The 25,050-nt window shown below is 45.2% G+C and overlaps 1 protein-coding gene across 4 annotated transcripts; it reads left to right on the forward strand.

The window, feature by feature from the left end:
• SEC24C (SEC24 homolog C, COPII coat complex component) lies at positions 1–24,961 on the forward strand. Of its 4 annotated transcripts, none has more exons than XM_027591248.2 (23): positions 1–481; positions 2,214–2,413; positions 4,478–4,613; positions 13,152–13,327; positions 13,538–13,909; positions 14,213–14,349; positions 17,028–17,139; positions 17,569–17,696; positions 18,857–18,995; positions 19,209–19,324; positions 19,468–19,592; positions 19,742–19,933; positions 20,141–20,234; positions 20,446–20,562; positions 20,920–21,090; positions 21,599–21,695; positions 21,798–21,943; positions 22,170–22,308; positions 22,453–22,571; positions 22,664–22,843; positions 23,089–23,280; positions 23,516–23,605; positions 23,738–24,961. In XM_027591248.2, the coding sequence occupies exons 2-23, from the start codon at positions 2,242–2,244 to the stop codon at positions 23,876–23,878; spliced, it is 3,291 nt and encodes a 1,096-aa protein (XP_027447049.1). In that variant the 5' UTR covers positions 1–481; positions 2,214–2,241; the 3' UTR covers positions 23,879–24,961. The 4 variants fall into 4 exon arrangements, with proteins under 4 accessions (XP_027447049.1, XP_027447035.1, XP_027447058.1 ...); XM_027591242.2 differs by adding an exon at positions 1,988–2,116 and having other exon boundaries at positions 448–481; positions 21,599–21,943; XM_027591234.2 differs by having other exon boundaries at positions 342–481; positions 21,599–21,943.
• Positions 24,962–25,050: the final 89 nt, after the last annotated feature.

Below are 25,050 nucleotides of genomic sequence, written 5' to 3' on the forward strand. Positions count from 1 at the left end.
CTATAAGTTCCGTAATCTCACAAACAGCAAAAGTCATAGGTGAAAGCAACTTCGTGGACGGAAATCAATGGGGTCAGGGGTCAGCAGGAAGTGGCTACAGGACTCTAGCTTAGAGGTCACTAATGTGTCATAAGAGGATTGTGGGGGCGTTCCTAAAGATAGTTTGACCTAGTCTTCTCGATCGCATCTGAGTTAGTGGGACCGTAAAGTGACCAGAACATCTGGGGGAAAATAAAAGGCGGAAAGCCGTAAGAATCTACGGAGCCTCCCAGGGGGCAGCCATAATGGGAGGGAGCAGTGGCGCATGCGCGGCATCCGGGTTCTTGCGCTCGCGACTACGGCAGACGTGGCAAAAGGAGTGTCCCGCCCCGGAGCGTGGGGGAGGAACTTCCGGGTACGACGCTCCGGCCCTCTCGGAACCGGAAGTTGGGCCTGGGAGCCTTGACGTTAGGAACGGAGTCGAACCTGGATCTGGAGCCGGGTGAGGAGTGGCATCGGGAGGTTGGTGGGTAGGAAAGCAGGGGAGAGGCCGGGGTATCACTGGCTTGATCGGGGTCCGGTCTGAGAAGGAAGGGAGGAGCCTGGGGGCGGGGCACGGGGAGAGACCCTCACCTCACGCATCCACAATCCTGGATCAGTTCTAGACCCTCCCTTCTCTCCTCCCGGCCCAGATTCCGGCTCCCGCTTCCTGCGCCAAGCCTGTTGAAGGGCGCAAGACGCTCGATCTCCATGCTTAATGGACCAGCCCTCTCGTCGTGGCTGGAGAGGCTAGTTTGGCTTCTTGGTCTTGATCCCCGGCGCTCCCAGCCTCCACAAGCTCAACTACTTTCAGAGTTCTAGGAAGCTTGCCCCGCCCCCTGGGTTGTCACCCTCGGCTGTCTACCCAGAATGGAGTCCAGACTTGAGCCTTGCTCCAAACTCTTGGGTGTGAGATTATTTCCTGGAGAAGAAGCTTATTTCCTCCGCCCCCCGCCCCCACACTGACTTTAGGAAGGTACAGGGGAAGGGGTCATCTGTCAAGCTTAGTGTTGTGACCTGTGCAAGGTTAAGGGTTTGGAAGAACAGTTCTTTGGATGGCTGCAAGATTAAAGAATTTAAGTCCAGAAGCAGCTCGGCTTTTCAAGATGACCCTCTCTAGCAAATGGGAGAGGCCCATTGTTCTGCAGCAGCTGTGAACTCTCCTGCTTCTTGTGCCCCATCTGTCTATAGAGTAGTTGGAATGATCAGGCTGTTTAGATGTGATTAGATAGTGTTTTTGGAAGGACCCGGGAAAGGCCCTCTAATTCATTCCTCTGTTGCTGGGCAAGATTGTAATAACTTCAGTGGTGGCCTAGATTCATGACAGGCATATAAGGAAAGCAGAAACAGGATAGTTGGAGAAGTTCATGGGATTTGGAATGCTCCTAGTTCCTCTGCTTGAAGGGTAGATGGATGATCTTTCTACATGAAATCTAACTTTGTCATTGATCCTTGGGCTGTTTTCTTAGGTTATTGTGAGAAGTTTTTGTGCCTGGCCTGCACTTGATAGAGTTTGGTACCTTGCTGGAGTTTTTGGGTGTCCTTTACATTTAATGATTTTAATGCTTCAGTTCTCAAATCCACACATTCTTTTGGTGGGAAGACTGGGAATGGAGTAACATTTGAATTATTGCAGTTCAGACAAAATTTCATTTCTCTAATCGGTTACTCTAAAATTTGTCTTTTGAGGAGGAAGGAATTTAGCTGACCTGTTTTATATGTGTAGCCTGAGTGATTAAAAATGGCTAGCACATTAGAGAGTATTCAGTGTTTGTTGAGTGAGTCCATGCTAGAGTGAATGAATGGGAGGTGGGAACATTGTTTCACTTACTTATAATATCACAGTAGTTCATCAGTGGCAGGACTCCTTGTGTGAGTAGACACTAGAAATCATTACCCCTGGGGAATGGAGGCTGTTTCTCCATTCCATTGGGCTTGTCTAAAGTTGAAATTTATACCCTCTTGGCAGTGAGAAAACATGGGGTTCACAGTAATAAATTTTTACTTTGAAGAGATAATCTGGCTACTGGCTGGGGCAGAAAATTACAAAGATCCTGTCGTAGTATGGGAACAATTAGGCTGATAACTGCCTGATAAGGTCAGTCCTTTTTTATGTCTACTTCCTACCCTGTATAGTTGATCTGTCTTTAGGAAGTTGATTTTGACTAATTTCTCTCTTCTCTTTCATCTTTTAGGTGAGACCAAGTTGGGGATGCACTCATAATGAACGTCAACCAGTCAGCTCCACCTGTGCCGCCATTTGGGCAGCCCCAGCCTGTCTACACAGGGTATCATCAATCCAGCTATGGTGGGCAACCAGGGTCCACAGCCCCACCAACTCCCTATGGCGCCTACAATGGCCCAGTACCAGGCTATCAGCAAACACCTCTCCCAGGTGTGTTTCCAAGTTTCCTTTGAGCTAAGGAGAGGAATCAGTAGTGTTCAGTTGGGTGGTATTGCCCTACCTAAGCTGCCTAGAGAGTTGGAGTGGCTGGGATTGAGGAACATGACTCTGGCTCTCAGTCACTGAGAACTTTGTGGGCAGTCTGCCCTTCCCTGTTTTTACATAAGTTCTGCCTTAAGACATCTAGTGGAAGCACATCTTCCAGTTTCAGTGGCAGTTCACTTCATGTGAATGTCACCCTGTACAGCCTCAGCTGCCTGCTTTGCTTACAGCTGGATGGAAAGGTTGTGGTCACAGCTCCTCCAGAGCCTGTGACCAGGATTGAATATTTCCTATTGACCTAAAGTCTCCCTGAAATCACTTATTCCTCGTATATATTGATAATGCCTCTCATTGGATTAATGGTTCTATCTATAAAATGACTCTATGACAGGGAAACTAATTCATGGGTAAAAAGTGTAGTGTTTGTGTGCTTCTCCTGTCTTTCTGCTCATATCATTCTTTGCCTTTGCTTGAGTTTCATCTGCTTCTTAGATGCTCTGTAGTATCAGGGCAATAAGAGAAGACTAATCTGGTGCTGCTTTAGGATCAGTGTTTGGCTTTTACGTTACTTTTTCAAGAAGAGCAGCTGGTACTCTACAGATTGTCCGAATGGCTTTTTGGAAAATGGCTAACAGTAGATCTTTGGTTAGGCTAGCTGAAGACTTAGGGTACGCCAAACATTTTATGCTTTTTAGGATAGTAAATTCTATACAGGGATATGGGGAAAAGAGGGCACCAAGGGGGCATAAGTAAGATTTGGGAAATGAATGACATATTACCATTTTAATTATAATTTTGAGAAAACAATTTGTAGTGGTGAGATTAGGTCTCAGATCTTTGGAAGAGCCTTATTCTGGATTGAGACTTTGGCTGGACAGAGTCCACCTCTGATCTCTCAAGTCCTGGCTTATCAGGATAGAGTTTGGCATTGCCCCAAGAGGAAGCTTTGTTATTGAACGGAAAACGTATCTGGTTCTGTGATAGCTAGTGAGCAGGTTCAGATTAATTAACTTGTAGGCAGGTTCTAAATTGTCTGATCTCTACTGAGGAACAGAGCAAAAGAAAAACAACTGTTTGAACAGAGGTCAGCAACATTTCCAAAGTGATGTGCCAACTTACTAATTCCCTGCATTTCGTGTGGGAAGGATGGTTGGGGATGGTATGCAGAAAGGGTGGTTGGCGGGGGATAGTAGAAATAGCTTTGATGCATCTCTGATGGGCAAAAGGATGGAGTACAGCTTTTGTGAAGCTAAAGGTAGCAGCACTAATGGGAGGGCAAATCAGTTGTCTTGACTGAACCACTGGGCAGAATTTCCAAACTGTTGAGAACACTTTCCTGAGCCATGTGATATTGGGAGCATCAACACTTAGAAGTGGATGAAAAGAAGATGGTTAAGATAATTAGAATATATGAAAAAGAGGCTGACAGAATGGTCTCCCCAAGAGGAGCCTTTCTTTACAATCTGGTTCTGTGTATTACTTGATCATCTTCTGCATCAACTTTCTCATATGCTCTAAGTTTCTGAGTTCTGGAGTTGGATCTTTTCCTTAAAAGAGTTGGCTTTTTGGGGTGCCTAGCTGGCTAAGTTGGTGGAGCATGTGACTCTTGATCTTGGGGTTGTGAGTTTGAACCCCATGTTGGGTATAGAGATTACTTAAAAATAAAACCTTTTTTTTTTTTTAAGAGTTGACTTTTTGTCTGGGGTAAGAACATTAGACTGACCTGGATTGAGTGGGAGTGGATGGTGATCACAGGAAGCCCCTACATTCTTGCAGTTCTGGTTACAGCTTCATCTGTAGTATATCTGTCTAGGAGAGTGGAGACACTCTGACTGGTCATCCATGTTCAGAATCTGTAACTAGAGTTGCATGTTCATGGTATCCTTTTCATTGCAAAGCTGTAGTATTGGGCCAGCGAAGGTCTGAGCTTATTTATCCTTGCTTTACATTCCTTGCTCAGGGCGGAGAAGAAAGTTATTTCTCAATCATTTAGTTTCTGTCCTTTACCCTCAGGTGTGTCAAGAGCCCCACCTTCTTCAGAGGCACCTCCAGCCTCAACAGCACAGGCCCCTTGTGGCCAGGCTGCATATGGCCAGTTTGGCCAAGGAGATGTACAGAATGGGCCAAGCTCCACTGTTCAGATGCAGAGGTATGTACTTGGGTCTACCTAAAACTGGTCTGATGAAGCTAGAAGAATTAGGAACGGATGAGGGCCTGTTTCCTCTTCTTTTTGCTTTGCCTTTCTCTTAGATCCTCTTTTCTCTTTCCTCACTTTTTTTTATTTTATTTTCATTTTTCCAGGTTACAGGTGCTGCTGTTGTCCACTCTGTAGATCATTAACCCATTAAGTTCTTTGTGTATTTTTTAAGTAATTAAAGTAATTCTTTTGTGTATTTTTTCTTTTTCTGTAAACTTGAGTTTTTTCTTGACTAGACATATATCTTCAATAATAGTTGTAATCCTACCGAATCTATCATCGGGGAAACAGGAAAAAGGGATCTCAGATTTATGTCTCTTCTGACTTCTTCCTTTCCTCTCAGTCAGCAGTTAGTAGGACTTCTTGGTTAAGTTTGGGTGTGACCGGTAATGAAGGGAAAGATACTCAAAGAAAAACCACATAAATGATAAAAACTTTGGTGGTTCATGATCCAATAAACACCTGTCTTTGTATGGAAGTCCATTAAAGGAAGACAGTCATCTCTGTTGGACTGTTGTTTATTTCTTGGTAAACAAAGAATAAAGTATAACTGTGAGTAGGGTGTGTGGTAATGAAAGAGTCACTTTCTGGCATTTTTATTAAGTGTCTAGAATATACATATTTAGCATAGAACAATAGCCTGGAGAAAGAGCCTGGGAAATGCTCCCTAACTTTGTATGTTGGTATAGGGAATTCATTCATTCATTAATCCACCCAAAAATATTTATTTTGTGTTATTGTGTGTTGACTGTTGTTCTAGTGGTTAGAGATAAAAGCAGTAAACAAAACAGACCAAATCTCTGCCCTGATGGAACTTAAAATCTAGTGGAGTACACAGACCATAACAAGTAGACAAATAGAAATAAGAAATAAAACAGAGTAAGGATACACAGAATGCCTGGTGAAGAGGTAGGGAGCTGTTTTAAATGCATTGCTCAAGGAAAGCCTCTCTGAAGTGATACTTGAAACCTCAGTGAAATGAAGAAGGGAGCTATCTGAAGAAGGGAGAAGAGTGTCTTGGGTAGAGGGAACAACAAGTGTAAAGGCCCTGATGGAGAAATTATTTGGCAGATGTGAGGAAGAGCAAGAAGGCCAGTGTGGCTAGAGCAGACTGGAGAGTGCAGGAGGTAAGATAGGAATATAGGCAAGAGCCATATCATGTAGTGCTTTGTAAGCCATAGTAAGAAGTGTAAATTTGGGCGCCTGGGTAGCTCAGGTGGTTAAGCGACTGCCTTTGGCTCAGGTCTTGGGGGGTCCCGGGATCGAGTCCCGCCTCAGACTCCTTGCTCCGCGGGGAGTCGGCTTCTTCCTCTGACCCTCCCCCTGTCATGCTCTTCCTCTCTTATTCTCTCTCTCTCAAATAAATAAAATCTTGAAAAAAAGATTTAAGAAGTGTAAATTTGATTTTAGTTGCAGTGAGAAGCCTTTGGATTTATGTGTTCATTTGTTCATTTATGCAATGGATCTTTTCATTGTAATATAAAACACACAAAAAAACCATACAAAAATGTATGGCTTAATAAATTATCATAAAGGGAACCCCCTTGTAACTACAACCCAGATGAAGAAATAGAACTCTGCCATGCACCCCAGAAGAAGCCCCTTCTGCATGCCTCAATTCAGTCATAACTCTCTCCTTATCCCCTTAAATAATGATTATCCTAACTTACAGTAACCACTTTCTTGTGTTTTTAAAAACAGTTTACACCCAGGGTGCCTGGGTGGCCCAGTTGGTTAAGCAACTGCCTTCGGCTCAGGTCATGATGATCGAGTCCCAGGATCGAGCCCCGCATTGGGCTCCCTGCTCAGTGGGGAGTCTGCTTCTCCCTCTGACCCTCCCCCCTCTCATGCTCTTTCTCTCTCTCTCTCATTCTCTCTCTCAAATAAATAAAAATCTTTAAAAGAAAAAAATATAGTTTACACCCAAATGTACATCCCTAGGCCCCACGGTTTAATTTTGCCTATTTAAAAACAACAACAACAACAACTTGACGTGTCTTTTAAGTCTATAGGTTCCCCCTCTCTCTCTTTTTCTTTCTGTTTATCTGTTGAAGAATTGAAGCTGATTGACCTGAAGAGTTCCCCACAGTCTGGAATCTCCTGGTTGCAAATTCATGTTATAGTTCAACGTGTTCCTCTTTTCTCTGTATTCTCTGCCACTTGGCACCTGGATCCAGAGACTTGTTATCTTAATATCTTGGGGGTTTGTGTGTGTGTGTGTGTGTATGTATGTGATAGTAGTTTTGTGTTAGCAGTTGTTGGTGTTTATTAATACATATATATATGAATTCGTTGGGTTTACAAAATGGGGATACTTTTTAATTCTTTTGTTTTTCATTTATTTGTTTGAATACCATTATTGACATTTCTCCTCATGTGTTATTTGGTTACCGCTTGTGCAATTCATTTACCTTTGTTTACCAGTTTATAAGGGAATGAATTGGTCCTCTCTTATCTACTGAAGATGACCAGTTCTCCCTTTTTTTTTGTTAAAGATTTATTTATCTATTTGAGAGTGTGTGGGTGAGTGAGGGGGAGGGGCAGAGGGAGAGAATCGCCAAGCAGACCCCCTGCTGAGCACAGAGCCTGACACTCGGAAATTATGACCTGAGCCGAAACCAAGAGCCAGATGCTCACCCCACTGAGCCACCCAGGCACCCCGTCTCTTCTTTTCTTGAGGCCATGGGGATAATAGAATATTGAAATATGCCATAATTTCTCATTCATTTTATCTCTTATATACACCAGTCTCAGTACAATAGTACTAACACTATCACAAATGTGATTACTAAAAACAGTATCTTTTTAAAAATTTGCATATACTGTCCTCATTCTCTAATAATTTTTAAAAAAATATTTACTTTTTAAAAAGAGGTGACTGATGGAATTAAGAGTAGAAGTAGGGAATCCTATTAGGAGGTTGTTGTAGTAGTTCAGGTTTAGGATGCTAGTGGTAGAGGTGCTGAGAAAGAGATTTGGGATAGGTAAGAGTCAATAGGATTGGATGTGAGATAAGAGAGAAAGAATAAGTCTGGGTATCTTTTAACCTGCTGGCTGAAGGCAACTGGATAAATTGTAGTGCCGTTCACTGAGGTGAGGTACATTTGAGGAGCAGATTTTGGGGTGAATTGGAGGGTTTTCTTTTGTACATTATAGGTTTAAGAAGCTACTAGCTACCAAATAGAGATATTGAATATATAGTTGTATATACAAATCTGCAGGTGAGGAATGATGCCGGGACTAGAGATAAAAACTTGGGAGTCTTCAGCATAGAGATGTTATTCAATGGCATAGGACTGAATAGATGAAATCATTTAGAAAGTGATCACTGGGGGCGCTTGGGTGGCCCAGTTGTTGGGCGTCTGCCTTCGGCTCAGGTCATGATTGGGATCGAGCCTCGCATCGGGCTCCCTGCTCAGCGGGAAGCCTGCTTCTCCCTCTCCCGCTCCCCCTGCTTGTGTTCCCTCTCTCTGTCAAACAAATAAATAAAATATTAAAAAAAAGAAAGAAAGTGATCACTGACAGTAAAGAACGGAATTGAGGGGACGCCTGGATGGCTCAGTTGGTTGAGCATCTGCCTTGAGCTCAGGTCATGATCCCAGGGTCCTGGGATCGAGTCCTGCCTCGGGCTCCTTGCTCAGTGGGGAGCCTGCTTCTCCCTCTGCCTGCCACTCCCCCTGCTTGTGTGCTCTCTCTCTCTCTGACAAGTAAATAAATAAAATCTTAAAAAAAAAAGAGAGAAAATTGAGAACTGAGCCTTGGAGCTTACCAGCATTTTAAAAGGAGATCTGAGGAGGGGCCATGAAAAAACAATGAGAAAGAGCAGTAGTGAGATTGGAGATTAGCCAGGAGAGTGTGGCATCCTGAAACTAGGTGAAGAAAGTGTTTCAGGAAGGTAAGAGAGTAATCAGCTGTGTTATTTGCCGCTGAAAGGTGAGACCAGGACTGAGAATTGGTCATTGTGTTGGGTGAGGTTCGGCATCATTAACAAATGTGGTTTCAGTGAGATATGAAGACAGCCATCTAGTTGGAGTGAGTCAAACAGTTTCACTTGGGTAGTAAATTAATATAAGCTGAAAACCCTTCTGCTACAAACATCTAGAAAGGAGAGAGGAAATAGAAGCAAAAAATGTTTTTCAAGCACATAATCAAGCTTAAAAAGAAAGAAAGTGAAATCTTCAAGTGCCGGAGACCAAGTGGGAACTGAAAATCAGAGTGGTAAGTAGACACCATGGCTGCCTTTGGAGAGGGTGGGAATGATCGTTTTGAGAACTTGGGGACTTGAGTTGAAGGAGGTACTGGGGATGGGGGATGAGTCGTTGGGCTTTTCTGAGCTGAGGTTTGGTCTGGAGACCTTATTTATGAAGTCTAGACCTGGGCTGCACCTTCAGTGAACAGGTAGACTGGGAAAAAAAATATGCACACTGGCACTGGGGGATATTAAGGAATCTTATTTCTTGTGGGTTGACTGTGGGTAAATGGTGGGAGAAATGTCTTAGGACTGCAAATGGACACAAGGGATCTTCTTGGGTAATGAAAATGTGCTAAAATTAGATTCTGGTGATGGTTGCAGAACTCTATAAATTTACTAAAACTCATTGAATTGTACACTTAAAAGGAATGGATCTAATGGTATGGAAATTGTATTTCAAAGCTTTTTAAAAAAATGTCATCTTGGGTGGCAATACCGTTGGAGTATCTTACAGAAGCAAATGTGAAACAACCACACTCCCTCAACTCAGGCTGTAAAGGATTCTCAGAGAGAGAGGAAAAAAAAACAACTGATTAGACTAAATAGAGACTATTAGAGGAGAGCAGATCATGGACTAGGACCTGAAAGCATTAAGGGAATACAATTGTCAATGTAGAATTATGTACCTAGCTGAGAGAAAGCACAAATAAAGACATTTACAGACAGACTCAGAGTTTACCATGTATAGACCTTGGTTGAGAAAATTATCAAGTGATAGACTAAAGAAAAAAAGGAAAATAAACCCAGAAAGAAGGATCTTTAAAAAGAAAGGGAAATAGGAACTAAAGACGTAATGGTAGAGTATAGACCATTCTTTTGTAATGTTTGGCTAAAGGAGGAGCAAAAGCTTGAGGGTGGTATGAGGTTTTAGGGCAGTTTTATTTGGCTGGGTTTTTATTTTTTTAAAAGATTTTATTTATTTATTTGAGAGAGCATGTGAGAGAGAGAGCACAAGCAGGAGGGAGGGTTGGAGGGAGAAGCAGACTCCTTGCTGAGCAGGGAGCCCAATGTGGGACTCAATCCCAGGACCCTGGGATCATGACCTGAGCAGAAGGCAGACGCTTCACTGACTGAGCCACCCAGGTTCCCTGGCTGGATTTTTAAAAACAACTTAAATGAGACACAACTCACATCCCATTCAGTTCACCCGTTTAAAGTGTACAATTCAGTTGTTTTTAGTATATTCACAGATATGTGCAACCGTCACCACAGTTTGAGAACATTTTCATCACCTCAAGAAGAAACACCATATCCTTTAGCTCAGTAGCTACTATTATTTAGCTAGTCCTTCAATCCCCCTCAACCCTAAGCAACCACTATAGTAGTTTCCCTTTCCGCAGTCCATAAGCAGATGATCCTCTTTCTGATGTACTATCAGAGGGTCAGTAGTAACTTCCTCACAAACCCTCATCATTCACTCCCTTTGTCTCATCACGTAGGCATTTTATCATCTCACATTATCATGAGAAGAAGGATGAGTGTAGTACAATAAGATAGAACATATTAAAAAGCTCTTCAACTTCATAAATAATGAGAAAAGTACAAGTCAAAAAGCATAACAAGGGGCGCCTGGGTGGCTCAGTCGTTAAGCGTCTGCCTTCGGCTCAGGTCATGATCCCAGGGTCCTGGGATCGAGCCCCACATCGGGCTCCCTGCTCCGCGGGAAGCCTGCTTCTCCCTCTCCCACTCCCCCTGCTTGTGTTTCCTCTCTCTCTGTCTCTCTCTCTGTCAAATAAATAAATAAAATCTTAAAAAAAAATAAGATTCTACTATGTATCCATCAAAGTGGCAAAATTAAAAAGTCTGATAGTCCCAAATATTGCTGAGGAAAAGGAGTAGTAGGAACTCTTATCCGCTGGTGGTCAGATGCAAATTAGAACAACTACTTTGGGGAAATAATTTGGAATTATCTGTTAAAATTAAAGCTATACAACAATAAAAAAATTAAAAAAAATTAAAGCTATACATACCTTCTGATCTGGCAATTCACTCATAGATATATGCCTTAGAAAAATGCATGTATATATAAACAAGTATATGAGTGTCCATAGCAACGTCGTCTATAATATTAAAAAATTAGAAAAACTTAAATATCCATCTACATTAAAATACTTAAGTAAATTATGACATATTTATTTAGTGGAATAACATTTAGTGATGAAAGGCAGTGCAAGTATAGATGAATTTCATAATCGTGGTTGAACAAAAGAAGCCAAACCCAAGGAGTATGTATGATGTGATTCTACTTACAAAAGTTTAAAAAAGTGACAGAACTGAACTATGGTTTGTTGTTGTTTTAGAGAGGGAGGACGGAGGGAGGGACAGAGGGAGAGAATCTCTCTCTGCCTTGAGCAGGGCCTGACCCTGGCGCGCCATCTCAAAACCCTGAGATCATGATCTGAGCGGAAATCAAGAGTCAGATGCTTAACCAGCAGAGCCACCCAGGCGCCCCTGAACTATGTTGTTTTAAAGACAAGGAAATGATTATTAGGAAGTTAAGAAAGTAGTTACCTCTGGGAGAAGAAAGAGGGCTGTGATGGAGGAGAGGCACACAAGGCCTTTGGGTGCTAGTGTGTTCTATTTCTTTTTTTTTTTTAATATTTTATTTATTTATTTGACAGAGAGAGACACAGCGAGAGAGGGAACACAAGCAGGGGGAGTGGGAGAGGGAGAAGCAGGCTTCCCGCGGAGCAGGGAGCCCGATGTGGGGCTCGATCCCAGGACCCTGGGATCATGACCTGAGCCGAAGGCAGATGCTTAACGACTGAGCCACCCAGGCGCCCCTGTGTTCTATTTCTTGACTTGGTTTTTAGTTACATTGGTGTTTGTATAATTATTGAATACATACTTGTTTTATGTATTATTTCTATTTCCATTATATTTTACAATTAAAAAGTAAAGTACATTGAACTAAGATCAGGTTTGGGCTCTAGTTGTAGCTTGGTTTTCTACTTATACTCTTCATGTCTTACTTTTCTATCTGCTCTGTCCTCATTTTGCTGTGAGGATTAAATTAAAGCACTTACAAGAGATGCTTTGTAAGCTGTAAGGCTATTTACAGATAATATTACTAGGGCATGTGGTGGAGTAACAGTGGGTAGTTGATAGTATTATCCATATTAATGGAGTAGTAACCATGGAATATAATTATTCTGACAAGGGTTTATGAGCATTGGCCATGGAGCTAACAGTATGTTAGGTGGTATGGAAAACAAAAAATGCAAAGCCCAACAAAGAGCTTAGGGAGGTGTAAGGTTCACTAGCATAACACTCAGGAAATAGTAGTTGAATGAATGAATGAGTGAAAAGTGTTAAACTGCAACACTGATAGGAACTAACCAAATATAATAAAGTACAAGTTATTTCGTAGAGACAAAATAAGCAGAAAGGATAAATCAGAATTTCAGTGTAACTGACTGTTGTGAAGATTCATGCATGAAATCCCATGTGGAGCTTGTTACGTATAATAATCTATGTTGTCAATTTCTACAGTAATATCACCAGAAAACACCAGTGCAGTTACTTGTTGATATGTAATGATACTGGAATGATTTTGTGTTTATATTTTAATGTGCCATGTAATACCGTGGGAATGTCCAGTGTAGCTGTCCGAGTAATGAGGCCTTTGCCAGGTAAACCCAGCTAGAAGGCTGTCTGGTTTATGTCCTGTTTCTCTAGCCCTCTTCTGGTAGAGTTGGCATCATCTTTCTGATTAGTACAGAATGTCAAACTCAGCTGACCTACTCTGCTCTTAACACCTTTGCCAGGATAAAGTAGTTAAGTACTTTGGTTTAAAAGTTAAACAATCAAACTGCATTTGTGCGATCCCACATTTGTTAAGTGCCTGTTGTGTTAATGCTTCTGCACACCTTCCCTTTCAACTTCTTCAGGGCTTCTACTTAGAATACTGAGGTGGTTTGTTTGTTTGTTTGTTGAGGTGGTTTTTCAACAAAGGATTAAGTCAGAGGAGGCGATAATCTAGTATATATTTGAGGGTGCTTGGCATATGTTTGTGGAGTGAACCTAATAGAAAACAAGATTTGCCATGAATAATCATAGTGTAGATCATCAGGAACACAATATATCTACAAGTATACAGAAGTACAAAGCCATAAAAGAGCCCAGGCTGACAGTAAGATGCTGTAGAACAGTACAGTTTCTTGTATGATGTGGAGCTCCTGCCAGCTTTGAAGAGTGTCTCAGCCTGCTTGTCACCTCCGCCTTCCTTGTCTTCACAGGTTTCCTGGGTCTCAGCCTTTTGGGTCAGTCCCACTGGCCCCTGTGGTCAGCCAGCCAACTGTGCTTCAGCCCTATGGCCCTCCCCCGACAAGTGCACAGGTGACTGCTCAGCTGGCCGGAATGCAGATCGGTGGTGCTGTGGCCCCAGCCCTTCCCCCTGTGGGGCTGGGCTATGGTGAGTAGCTATGATCACAGGAATGTTACTATCCCCTTCTTTTTAGAAGCATCAGACTCTGGGGTATACCTGCATCCCTTTTATGTCTGTGCTTCTGAGTGCCAGCAGATGGGACAATCATTCCTGCCCCTCTCATGTGGAAAGGGAGTGATTTACTGAATAAGAAGGCAGAATGACTAGGGATCTGACTCTACCTCTTCTAATTCTCAGGCCCACCAACATCGCTGGCCTCAGCCTCAGGAAGTTTCCCCAACTCTGGTCTGTATGGCTCCTATCCTCAGGGCCAGGCTCCCCCTCTTAGCCAGGCCCAGGGTCATCTTGGGGCCCAGCCTCCCCAGCGATCTGCCCCACCACAGGCTTCCGGCTTCACATCTCCAGCATCAGGGGGTCCTCGGATGCCTTCAATGACCGGTCCGCTCCTGCCTGGACAGGGTTTTGGGGGGCCCTCTGTGAGCCAGCCCAACCATGTGTCCTCACCTCCTCCTCAAGCTCTGCCTCCTGGCACCCAAATGACTGGGCCCCCAGGACCACCACCACCTATGCACTCCTCCCAGCAGCCAGGCTATCAGCTGCAACAAAATGGTGAGTTTTTCCCAAAGTCTGACTAGGAGCCAAAGGCTTCAGCTATTCAGGTGTTTTTGTTTGTTTGTTTGCTTGCTTTTAGTATTGCTAAGTGATGAACTAGATGGACAACTTTAGGGTGTTATTACTAGGATGTAGGGTTTATAAGACATTCTTTTTTCTTCTAGTTCAGATAGTGTGGTCTTTCTCTGAATGGTTATTACCTCATAATTCTATACTTACATGAGTCTAGTCATTTTCCTGGGGCCTTAAGAGATAGGGAGGAGATTTTGAATTTATCAACCTTGTGCCCTTGTCTCTCAGGTTCCTTTGGACCAGTCCGGGGCCCTCAGCCCAATTATGGAAGTCCCTACCCAGGAGCACCCACCTTTGGCAGTCAGCCTGGACCTCCTCAACCCCTGCCTCCTAAGCGCCTGGATCCTGATGCCATCCCAAGCCCTGTAAGTAGATACTTTTGTGGTCCTAGGGAAGGAGTTTGTGGCTGGCAGATAAGTGAGTTAACCTAGATGAGATGTTTGCCTAGCATTTTCTAATTATTTTCCCTTTTCATTCATCCTGTAGTTGTAGAACCTAGATGTAATTTTTGACGCTTTGAACTGGAACCTGAGGCCCCAGAAATCTTTTGGGGGTACTTTTACTCCATAGCTGGGCAGGGAGGGAAGGGAAGCCAAGAGTGTTCAGTAGTGTTGGTAGAGCTTGGGGTTGAGTGCTGTGTTCCGTCACTATTGGACGTAGCATGGTAACCTCTGCCCTTGGAGTAGGAGCTGGATCCAGGTCTTGTCCTCTTAGATTTGGTAGGATGGCAGTCTTTTTAATTGGTAGAGCTGGTGGGAATTCTCTGATGGTAGGTGTTAAGAGAAGGAAAGCCTCATTGGTTTCTCTCTACCCCTAGTTGGACAGTGTTTTAGGAGGAAACCTCCAGTACTTTTGTTGGCTAGAATCCTGCTGTGTAGATGAGGAAAAGTGATCTACAGTTTATAAGGGCAATGTGGGGAAGCTGCTTTTCCCAGGAAGAGAGTGAATCTCACCCTTAGAGCCATCATCAGAAGGGCCTTCCTTATCCTAGTTGGATAGTTGGAATAGAAGTTGGGCCTTCCTTATCCTAGTTGGGTAGTTGGAATAGAAGTTGGGCCTTCCTTATCCTAGTTGGGTAGTTGGAATAGAAGTTGGGACCGTACTCCTAAGTGGGGGCTACTTTATAGTTCTGTCTACAACATTTGCTATGTCAATTACCTCACCATGCTTAGCCATTGTCATATTCCATTCTGTTCTCTTTCCTCTTCCTTTGGGGAATTACCATGGTGAAGGACCCTGTTGGCTAAGAGGAACCCTAGAGGATTAAGCAGCCTCTCCTTCAGGGAAAGGAGAGTCTGGTCGGATGTGAAGAAAGGCTTCCTTAAGCACAGTCCTTAGATGGGAGGTTTGGCCTTTTGGAGGGAACATCCCTCTTCCTCTTTCTTAAGATTTCTCCCATTCAGCTCCTCCCTGTAAAACTCCTGCTTGCTTCCTGTTTTCCCCCTTACTTTCTACGTCATAGTCTGGCTGAGCCATTAAAGCCTCTGTGTTGGGCCAGAGAGACTTGGAATTTCTGACCTAGAGAGGGCCTGATTTCAGCAGTATGAGCTGGGCTCCAGCTATTCATGTCTAACTCGTCAGGGTCAAGAGAAGTAACATCTGCTTCTTGTTCTTTTGTCTCCCTCCCTGTATTCCCCTGCTGCCTTTATTATTAAAACACTAAAAGCAACTCAATGAGCTGCCTCCTCAGCAGAAAACCAGGCACAGAATAGACCCTGATGCCATTCCTAGTCCAGTAAGTGCAGGGGGTGGTGTGTGTGTGCGTGTCATCCCTGTGTTAACGCCGCCCATGCACGCCTGTGACCTCATCTTCACCTCATCCACCATGCTCATCCCTCTCCATCCTCCTCCCTCAGACCTTTAGACCCGCGCTTTTACAAACCAGAAGGCTGTGCATGTCTCAAGTCACCACGTAATGAAATGATAAGCTGTTAGCAGCGCCTTGGGTGTGGGGTGGTAGATCAGGCTCTCAGGGTGGGGCCAGGTGGCATGTTAAGCTTTGGTTTTAGTCCTGCTGGGGCCTCCAGGAGCCTGCATGTGACATCTGTTAGGACAGGACAAAGTGGAGTGGTAGGTTCTTCCCCTTTGGGATTGATCTGTCTATAGCTTGTGGAGAAACTTTGGGTAGGTGACTACTAATGGACAAGTTTGGGGTACTGGCATTTCTCACAGGGGAAGACACTGCTGCTTTGGGAAAGTGTGGGCCACTCTCTCATCGGGAGGGTCTGTTTGACTCTGATGTATTTCTAAGCTTCAGCTCTTTCTGCTATGGGATATGGAGTCTTATTCTCCCTTTACTTTTTCTGGTTTTACCAAACCATTTTAAAGTAACTGACCAAAGGTCATCAGCCTACACAAAAATCTGATTACCAACTTTGCAAAAATTTTTTCCCCCCATTTGCTGGGTCTGTCAAAATTGTGGGGGACTGAGGATTGGGCTTGTAAGGATCGGGTACTTAATCCTCTTCTCCCATATTGACACACTGATGCTTACCTGAAAATAAGGTAGCATCTGCTTCTTCACCTTACCTGGTCATTTCTGTTTAATCCTCTCCTCACCCTGTCCTTTCGACTTTCATCGAGTGTAGAGTCATTCCAGGTAGATTCATTTTTACATGGTTACTGTTGTCTGTTTACCTGCTCTGACTCAGAATGTGTCTTGGTGAGAGGAGGGGGAGGGGAAGCTTGCTGGGGGAGGGAAACGGAATCTGATCATGTTGGAGGGTTTGTGGTGAGACCTGGAGCTTTCCTGGAGTGGGGGGAATAATGGGGTGGTCACCACAGGTTGGGGGTCAGGGCAATTCATAAAGAAGCCCATTCTCGGTGTTGCCTGTCCAGCGTTTTGCTGCTGACTATAGAGTGGAAGATGGGTATTGTAGCATCTTATGTGATCTCCAGAAGGAGGGCAGACCTGGCGCATGAGGTATTCTTGGCAAATTACTAGTTTCCGTGCTGTAGCTCCAGCCTTTCTTTCTCCTGGCTCTCTAGGACTTGGTACTTCCCTTTCTTCTGTCACCTCACTCATTTCACTTCTTCTCTACAGATTCAGGTTATTGAGGATGACAGGAACAACCGGGGTTCAGAGCCATTTGTTACTGGAGTACGGGGACAGGTGCCACCCTTAGTCACCACCAACTTCCTGGTGAAAGACCAAGGTAAGAAGGGTATTAATTCCTCCCTGGAGGGCTTTTTCTCCTTATGGAAAAGCTTTTGTCAGTCTTTTTTTTTTTTTTTTTTTTTAAGATTTATTTTATTTATTTGACAGAGAGAAGTGGGGGGAATGCGCACAGGGGGAGGGGCAGAGGGAGAGAATCTCAAGCAGACTCCGCCCAGTGTGGAGCCCAACGTGGGGCTCGACTGTGAGGTCATGACCTGCGCTGAAATCAAGAGTTGGTTGCTTAACCAACTGAGCCACCCAGGCACGCTACTTTTGTCAGTCTTTAATCAGAGACCAGTCCCTCCTTGGTCTCTAGGGGAAAAGCTGCCATCAGCTCTAGCATTTGTTGGGGTGGTGGGGTGGATCAGCAATGGAGAGTTGGTGTCTGGAGGGATTCTTTGATCTGACTCTGGTTTTCTACCTCTAGGGAATGCAAGTCCCCGATACATCCGATGCACATCCTATAATATCCCTTGCACATCTGACATGGCTAAGCAGGCTCAGGTGCCCCTGGCAGCTGTCATCAAGCCACTGGCAAGGCTGCCTCCAGAGGAGGTAAGTCAGGAAGGGACCTAGAGTATAATGAAAGGGAGGAAGAGAGAGGGAATAAGACTTCTTCCTAGAAATGATTTTGGCAGTCATAATGGAAGAAGTCTTGGTTGGGCGGGAAGGGAGAGTATCTTCAATAGCTTTCTATCCCAGGGCCCATGCCTGACAGGCATGGTTGGGATGAAGGGAAAAGCCCAAGAAATTGTTGGGTGGGAGCAGGATCCATATGGGAAACAAACTATGAAAAGAGGTAGGGCCAACTTATAGGGGAGGAGACCGGCCTAATGCAGAAGCCTCTCATAGCATGGTCATCTCCAGATGATTACAGGTACATTATCCTGTTTTTCTTCTATACTGTCTATCATCCCAGGTAAGTTAAGGAATGTTAGGAGAGCATACAAGAAAAAAAGGTTAGGGTCCAGTAGTCCATCTCTTACCTGACTTGGGCCCTGATTTATCACCTCAATACCTGAAATCAGCATGCAAAGAGAGCGAGCTTGTCAGCTGCTCTGCCAGGCTTTGGCACGTTTATGCCTAGCTTATTGAATTTAGGGTGGATTTCTCTATAACTGGAAGCTCAAGACTCAGTTTACATCCTGCCTCTCTCTGTCTTGCTCTGTGTTTTTCTCTCTCCGGGTCTCAGTGGGGATGGTTAGACACTTGGCTTCTGATCTCTTATATGTAGGATGACATCTACTTGGGACATTGGTAGGCGTCACAGAAACCCAGGGATAGGGGAGGATCAGTGTTATAGATACTTGGCTGGGGAAGGAAGCAGAGTTAAGCTCCCTAGGGTATGATAAGAGTGAAGAGGATTGAAGATAGGGCCAGAAATGAGAATCCTAGGTAATCTTTGGCTTTCTCCTCTTATGCCTATGGCAGCCCCTGATTTGGTAGGGCCACTTACACAGTTCTTTTCTTTCAAAAAAGTGGAATTCTGGAGACGAGGAGTAAGAAGAGGGAACTATAGAATTTGGATCCTTAGGGACATTCCTGTGACCAGTACCCTCATCATTTATCTTCATTCCCCTTCACTGTCCTCCCCACTCTGGCAAAATATCTTAGCCATGCCCTCCTCCCTCCAGGTTGTTGCTCTTCATCTATTGCCACATGTCTCAACCCACTGTAGCTTTCCTCTGTCTGAGCCCCTCCCCTTTGCTCCTTAGGCTTCACCGTATGTCGTGGACCATGGGGAATCTGGCCCTTTGCGCTGCAATCGCTGCAAAGCATATATGTGTCCCTTCATGCAGTTCGTTGAGGGAGGGAGGCGCTTCCAGTGCTGCTTTTGCAGTTGTATCAATGATGGTATGTTCACAGTGGCTGGGATTGGGGGGATGTTCTTCTGTATTGCATCTTCATTGTTCTCTTTCTAGTGAGATAGGTGAGGTTCCTTTACTCAGGAACTGGGGAAGTAGGGCACAGATGGGTATGTGGGGCAGTAGAGTGAGCTCAGCCAGAGCCAGACTTACTAAGATTGAGAGTGGACATTCGAGTAATACTCTGTCATGCTCCCCACAGTTCCCCCCCAGTATTTTCAACATCTGGATCATACTGGCAAACGTGTGGATGCCTATGACCGTCCGGAGTTATCCCTGGGCTCGTATGAATTCTTGGCCACTGTAGATTACTGCAAGGTAAGGGAAATTAGCATGGGGAGGAGTGGTGGGTATCTTTTCATTGTCTCCTCTTTCACTCTCCCCTTTGATGTTGACTTCTCTCTAGTTAGTTAGCCTGCTTACCAATACTCCTCTCTCCCCAACGTTTCCTTCCTTTGCAGAACAATAAGTTCCCCAGCCCTCCTGCCTTCATCTTCATGATTGATGTCTCCTACAATGCCATCAGGAGTGGTCTTGTTAGGCTCCTCTGTGAGGAGCTCAAGTCACTGTTAGACTTTCTACCTAGGTGAGACTTACGGAGACAAGGTGCTTCCCTTGGATAATCGCTGGGGTGGGGGTGTTTCTGGGTTGTTGACTCAGTAGGTAGAGCTTGAGGTCATGAAGTCGGCTGGTGGAGAAGGTGGCAAGTATGGGTAACGATGTTACCTTCTACAGGGAGGGCGGAGCAGAAGAGTCAGCAATCCGTGTTGGCTTTGTCACCTATAATAAGGTGCTCCACTTCTACAATGTGAAGAGCTCCTTGGCCCAGCCACAGATGATGGTTGTATCTGATGTGGCCGACATGTTTGTGCCACTGCTGGATGGCTTCCTTGTCAATGTCAGTGAGTCTCGGGCAGTCATCACCAGGTAAGAGCCAGATTGTAGAGGTAAAGTGGGAGTGGGGCGGAAACAAGCACAGGAAGCCAGACAGTTGAGCAGAGGGGTCAGCAGATGGACAGGGACTGTGCCTCAGAGTTTTCAATCTAGGGGCCACATGATTCTTCAGAGAATTAAGGACTGAGGAATCAAGTCTGGATAGCAATTTTGATTGCTTCCCATCACCTCTCTCTTCAGCTTATTGGATCAGATTCCTGAAATGTTTGCAGACACGAGGGAGACAGAGACAGTATTTGCCCCAGTTATCCAGGCTGGGATGGAGGCTCTAAAGGTACGGCTAGAACCCTGACAACTTCCTCTGCCTCACTTTCCTCTGACCGTCTTATACCCTGGGATATAACTCCTCTTTCTTTAGTGATTGAAGACTGTCCAGTGAGTCAGCATATCTGACATAACTGACACTGAATAAATGACGAGGGAAGGGTTGAATGAATAATAGCTGAATAAAGGAAAGAATGAACAAGTAGTCCTCTCTTTCCTAGGCTGCTGAGTGTGCAGGGAAGCTGTTTCTGTTCCATACCTCCCTGCCCATTGCAGAGGCCCCAGGGAAACTGAAGAACAGAGACGACAGGAAGTTGATCAACACAGACAAGGAGAAGGTGTGGGTTTGGGAGATGGGGGGAGGACTTTCCATGACAGAGGAAGGTGGTGATTCTTGCAATGCAATGCAATACTCTTAACTTGCTTGAAGAGGTACTGGGACTAGACACTCTGCTCTTTCACGTGTCAAGTCCATGACTGCCAGCTTTCTCCAGTGCTCCCACACATCTCTACCCCATTTCATCCCAAAGCCCGGGACAGATTTTTTTTTTTTTAGAGAATGTTCTACTACTGTTGCAAATATCTATGAAGTAGATCTGAAGTCTTACATATATTTGAATATCCCATATTAAATATATAGTTCTCAAGTAGGGTGGAGCTGAGCTATTTGAATGTTTTATTCTGTTCTTCCCCAGACTCTGTTCCAGCCTCAGACAGGTGCCTATCAGACCCTGGCCAAAGAGTGTGTGGCCCAAGGCTGCTGTGTAGATCTCTTCCTCTTCCCTAACCAGTATGTGGATGTGGCCACACTCTCTGTTGTACCCCAGCTCACTGGTGGCTCTGTCTACAAATATGCTTGCTTTCAGGTAGGGCATGGGACTCTGGGTGGCAGGTGGAAACAGGACTAGAATGTCTGCCTACATGCAGAGCAGCTCTTTAGCTGCTGACTCATTAATAGGAATCCTGGTGGAGGAAAAAACCCTATAATATAAAGAAGAGAGCCATAAGGGTAGTGGTTAGGAGCATGGAGCTTGTAATCAGTTTTGGGTTGTTATTCTGGCCCTCCCAGAATACTAGCAATATGACCTAGGAGAAATTACTCAATTATTGCTTGTTTCTTCATCTGTAAAATGGGAATTTAATATTTCTTAATTAAGATTTTTCATCAGGATCAAGTCGTTATATGTAAAGTACTTAATGTGGTACTTGGCACATAGTAAATGCTTAAAAGCTATCATTGTCATTATCATTATTATTATCTTCACTGTTATTGTTATTATGACTCAGCAGCTTGTAGAATGGAGGGGATGCAGGGAGATAGTCTCCAGGTTGTTATGTAGTCAGTGATGTGACTCTGGCCCTGGGGGGCTGCAGGTGGAGAATGACCAGGAACGGTTCCTGAGTGACCTGCGTCGGGATGTCCAGAAGGTTGTTGGCTTTGATGCTGTGATGCGCGTTCGGACAAGCACCGGTCAGTCGTGGTTGGAGAAGAGCAGGTTGGGGACTAAACCCGGGAGGGAGGCAAGTGGCACCTGTAATATCTGTAGCCCTGACCTTATCCATGTGGCCTCAGGTATCCGTGCTGTAGATTTCTTCGGGGCTTTCTACATGAGCAACACAACAGATGTGGAGCTGGCTGGGCTGGATGGGGACAAGACAGTGACTGTGGAGTTCAAGCATGACGATCGGCTCAATGAGGAGAGTGGAGCCCTCCTGCAGGTAGCAGGCGGGAGGCGGGGGCTGGGGAAGAAGTGTCAAATATCATTGTACTGGATATAAATAGGCTGCAGGGAAGAGGGTAGGAGGTAGGTGGAGAGGACTGGAAGAGGCCAGGGAAGGGATGGCTCCTGTCTTTCTTCTAGCTTAATAATACGGCAAAGGAGCAGTTTTTCAGAGGGCTTTGGGGAGGGAGGGGTATGAGTTCTCCCTTTCTCCCTTCCCCTAGTGTGCCCTGCTCTACACCAGCTGTGCAGGGCAGCGACGGCTCCGCATCCACAATCTGGCCCTGAACTGCTGCACCCAGCTGGCTGATCTGTATCGAAACTGTGAGACTGACACGCTCATCAACTACATGGCCAAGTTTGGTGAGGGTAGAGGCAGGGCGAAGTGGGATTGGGGCTGAAAGGTGGTTGTCAGTGATTCAGCATTCCCAGGTAGGTGTGGTGGCAGCAAAGCAGGTGCAGTGGGGTGGCCAGCCAGTGACTGTGCTGTCTCCCTTCCCCATCCAGCATACCGGGGGGTGCTCAATAGCCCCGTGAAGACTGTCCGTGATACTCTCATCACTCAGTGCGCCCAGATCCTGGCCTGTTACAGAAAGAACTGTGCCAGCCCCTCCTCTGCAGGACAGGTGGGCAAGCACTGGAGGAATTGTTGGGACACATGTTTGCATTTGGGAGAGATTGCTCATGATCATTCACTTTATTTTGGTAACCCCTGCAGTTGATCCTTCCTGAGTGCATGAAGCTACTCCCAGTTTACCTGAACTGTGTGTTGAAGAGTGACGTCTTGCAACCTGGAGCTGAAGTTACTACTGATGACCGTGCCTATGTCCGACAGCTGGTTACTTCCATGGATGTGGCTGAGACCAATGTCTTCTTTTATCCTCGGCTTCTACCATTGGTGCGACTGAGGGCTGGATGAGACATTGTGTGCTGAGAAAAGGGTATCATAGGAGGAAGGGAAGGGTTAATATTATCTGTGTCTGACACTAGTGAATTTGTTTTTAACCTGCATTATCTGATGTAATTTTCACACTGTAAAAGTCACTGAGAGATTGAGCTCTCTGAAATTTCGTTGGGGGGCGGCATGCAAATGTGTCTTACAGTCTTTGGTAAATAACCTTTTGCCCCCTTTCTTTTGCCTAGACAAAGTCTCCCATTGAGAGTGCCACTGAACCACCAGCAGTTCGAGCATCTGAAGAACGTCTAAGCAATGGGGATATATATTTGCTGGAGAATGGGCTCAACCTTTTCCTGTGGGTGGGAGCAAGTGTCCAACAGGGTGTTGTCCAGAGCCTCTTCAGTGTCTCCTCCTTCAGTCAGATCACCAGTGGCTTGGTGAGGGCAGGGAGTCAAGGGGAATATGGGTGTGGAAATGCATTTTGTGATATGAGTGGGAACCAATAAAGTTTGTGTGCTAGTCCCCTTTAATAGCGGGGAACATTTGGAAAGGAGGGAGGGTGCTGTCATTATTCCCGGGCTTATTTCAGATGATGAATAAATCTGTGCTGGCCCATTTTTTTACTGGACTCAGAGTATCTTACCATAAGGATAAATGAATTTTGTGTTGCAGAGTGTTCTGCCGGTTCTGGATAATCCGCTGTCCAAGAAGGTGCGAGGCCTCATTGATGGCTTAAGGGCACAGAGATCACGGTACATGAAGGTAACACTGATCTAAACCCTGGATTTCTTAGCCTTGTCCTCTCCTGGAAAGGGGGATGAGAATAAGTGATTGGACAATGGGATTTTAGGGCATGTTTAATCCCTGCCTCATGACACTGTTTTCTGGCCATAGCTTATCGTGGTGAAACAGGAGGACAAGCTGGAGATGCTGTTCAAGCACTTCCTGGTGGAAGACAAGAGCTTGAGCGGGGGAGCATCCTATGTGGACTTTCTGTGTCATATGCACAAGGAAATTCGGCAGCTACTGAGCTAGAGCAAGTGGGTAAATGGCATAGGGTGCCAGGCCAGCTTCCAGAAAGTACCCCAGGATGGCAGAGAAATTGGAACAGTTCCATATCTAAGTCGTTAGCTGACCTCAGTCTCTTTGGGGGGAGGGGGAGGTACAAGGAGACACCTTTCTGGGATCAAGTATCCTACCACTCTGTCATGTCCTGCTGATGAAAGGTGCCCCTATCCCCTCACATTACCCTCCTTTTCCTGCTAATCCTGTCGTAATGAATGTAGTTTCTCAGTTCACTGTATATGATTCGGTGTTGGGGGATTTGGAGGCACCCAGACTCTGGCAATATTATGTGTCCCCTTGGACCAGCCTCCAAGAAGAGAGGGGCAGGCAGGAAGGAGTGGGAATCCCAGGGTTACCATGGGGGAGAGGGGCTAATTCAGCTCAGTGTCATCAACAACTTCCTATATTAGGGATAAAACATACAGGTGCACAAGAGCTGGGGTATAGACCATAGATGGTGGAGAGAGAAGTGGTTGGTCAGTCCTTCTTGGGCCTGGAAGTCAGCAACCAAGTCAAAGTTAGGGAGAGTGGTTGATTAGCTTTTCTCTCTCCTGCAATGATCAGTGATCACTCAATGCATAGAGGCACATTATCAGAGATGAATGAGCCTGGGAAATGAGTTGCAAAGAATATTAGGACCTGGGAGAGGTACCAGCCTCTTTTCCAGCTGGAGAGGCTCCAACACTGGATGGTTGTGTAGGGAGCCTGGTCATCAACTTGCAATACCTCACAGAGCCAGCCCCTATCCCACTCTGAGCTCCCACTGGAAACACTGCTTCTCCAAGGTGGGAGTTGTTGGGGAGAGAGGCAGAGGCGGCTGGAGCTCTGTTCTCTCCTGCCGGGACACCACTCGAGCTTTGGTATTGACAGAGTGGCTGACAAGTTATCTTCCAACCTGAACTGGCTGGGGCAGGACAAGGGCTAGGCTTGATGGTGGCCAGGCTTGTCTGCTCCCAGCCTGGGATTCCCCTGCTCTGGACCTCTCATTTATCTTCATTGGTTTATTTTTCAATGCATCTTTAATTTGTAAAGAAATAAAATAAGATGTAACAATTAGCTTCATTTTTATTTGTGATTTACCGTTGTTCCCTCCATTCATTCCTGCTAGGCCTAGCACTTCCCCAGGAAGTGGCCGACTGAGC

Source organism: Zalophus californianus, chromosome 15 (genome assembly GCF_009762305.2).
Source record: "Zalophus californianus isolate mZalCal1 chromosome 15, mZalCal1.pri.v2, whole genome shotgun sequence".
In the NCBI taxonomy this organism is placed as follows: domain Eukaryota; kingdom Metazoa; phylum Chordata; class Mammalia; order Carnivora; family Otariidae; genus Zalophus; species Zalophus californianus.

Bases quoted from the DNA above. Each gene is read 5' to 3' on its own strand.
- SEC24C (XM_027591234.2), top strand. From the start codon at position 2,242: ATGAACGTCAACCAGTCAGCTCCACCTGTGCCGCCATTTGGGCAGCCC. The intron at 13,328-13,537 runs GTGAGTAGCTAT...TCTAATTCTCAG, and splicing joins CCCTGTGGGGCTGGGCTATG to GCCCACCAACATCGCTGGCC. The intron at 20,235-20,445 runs GTACGGCTAGAA...TCTCTTTCCTAG, and splicing joins CTGGGATGGAGGCTCTAAAG to GCTGCTGAGTGTGCAGGGAA.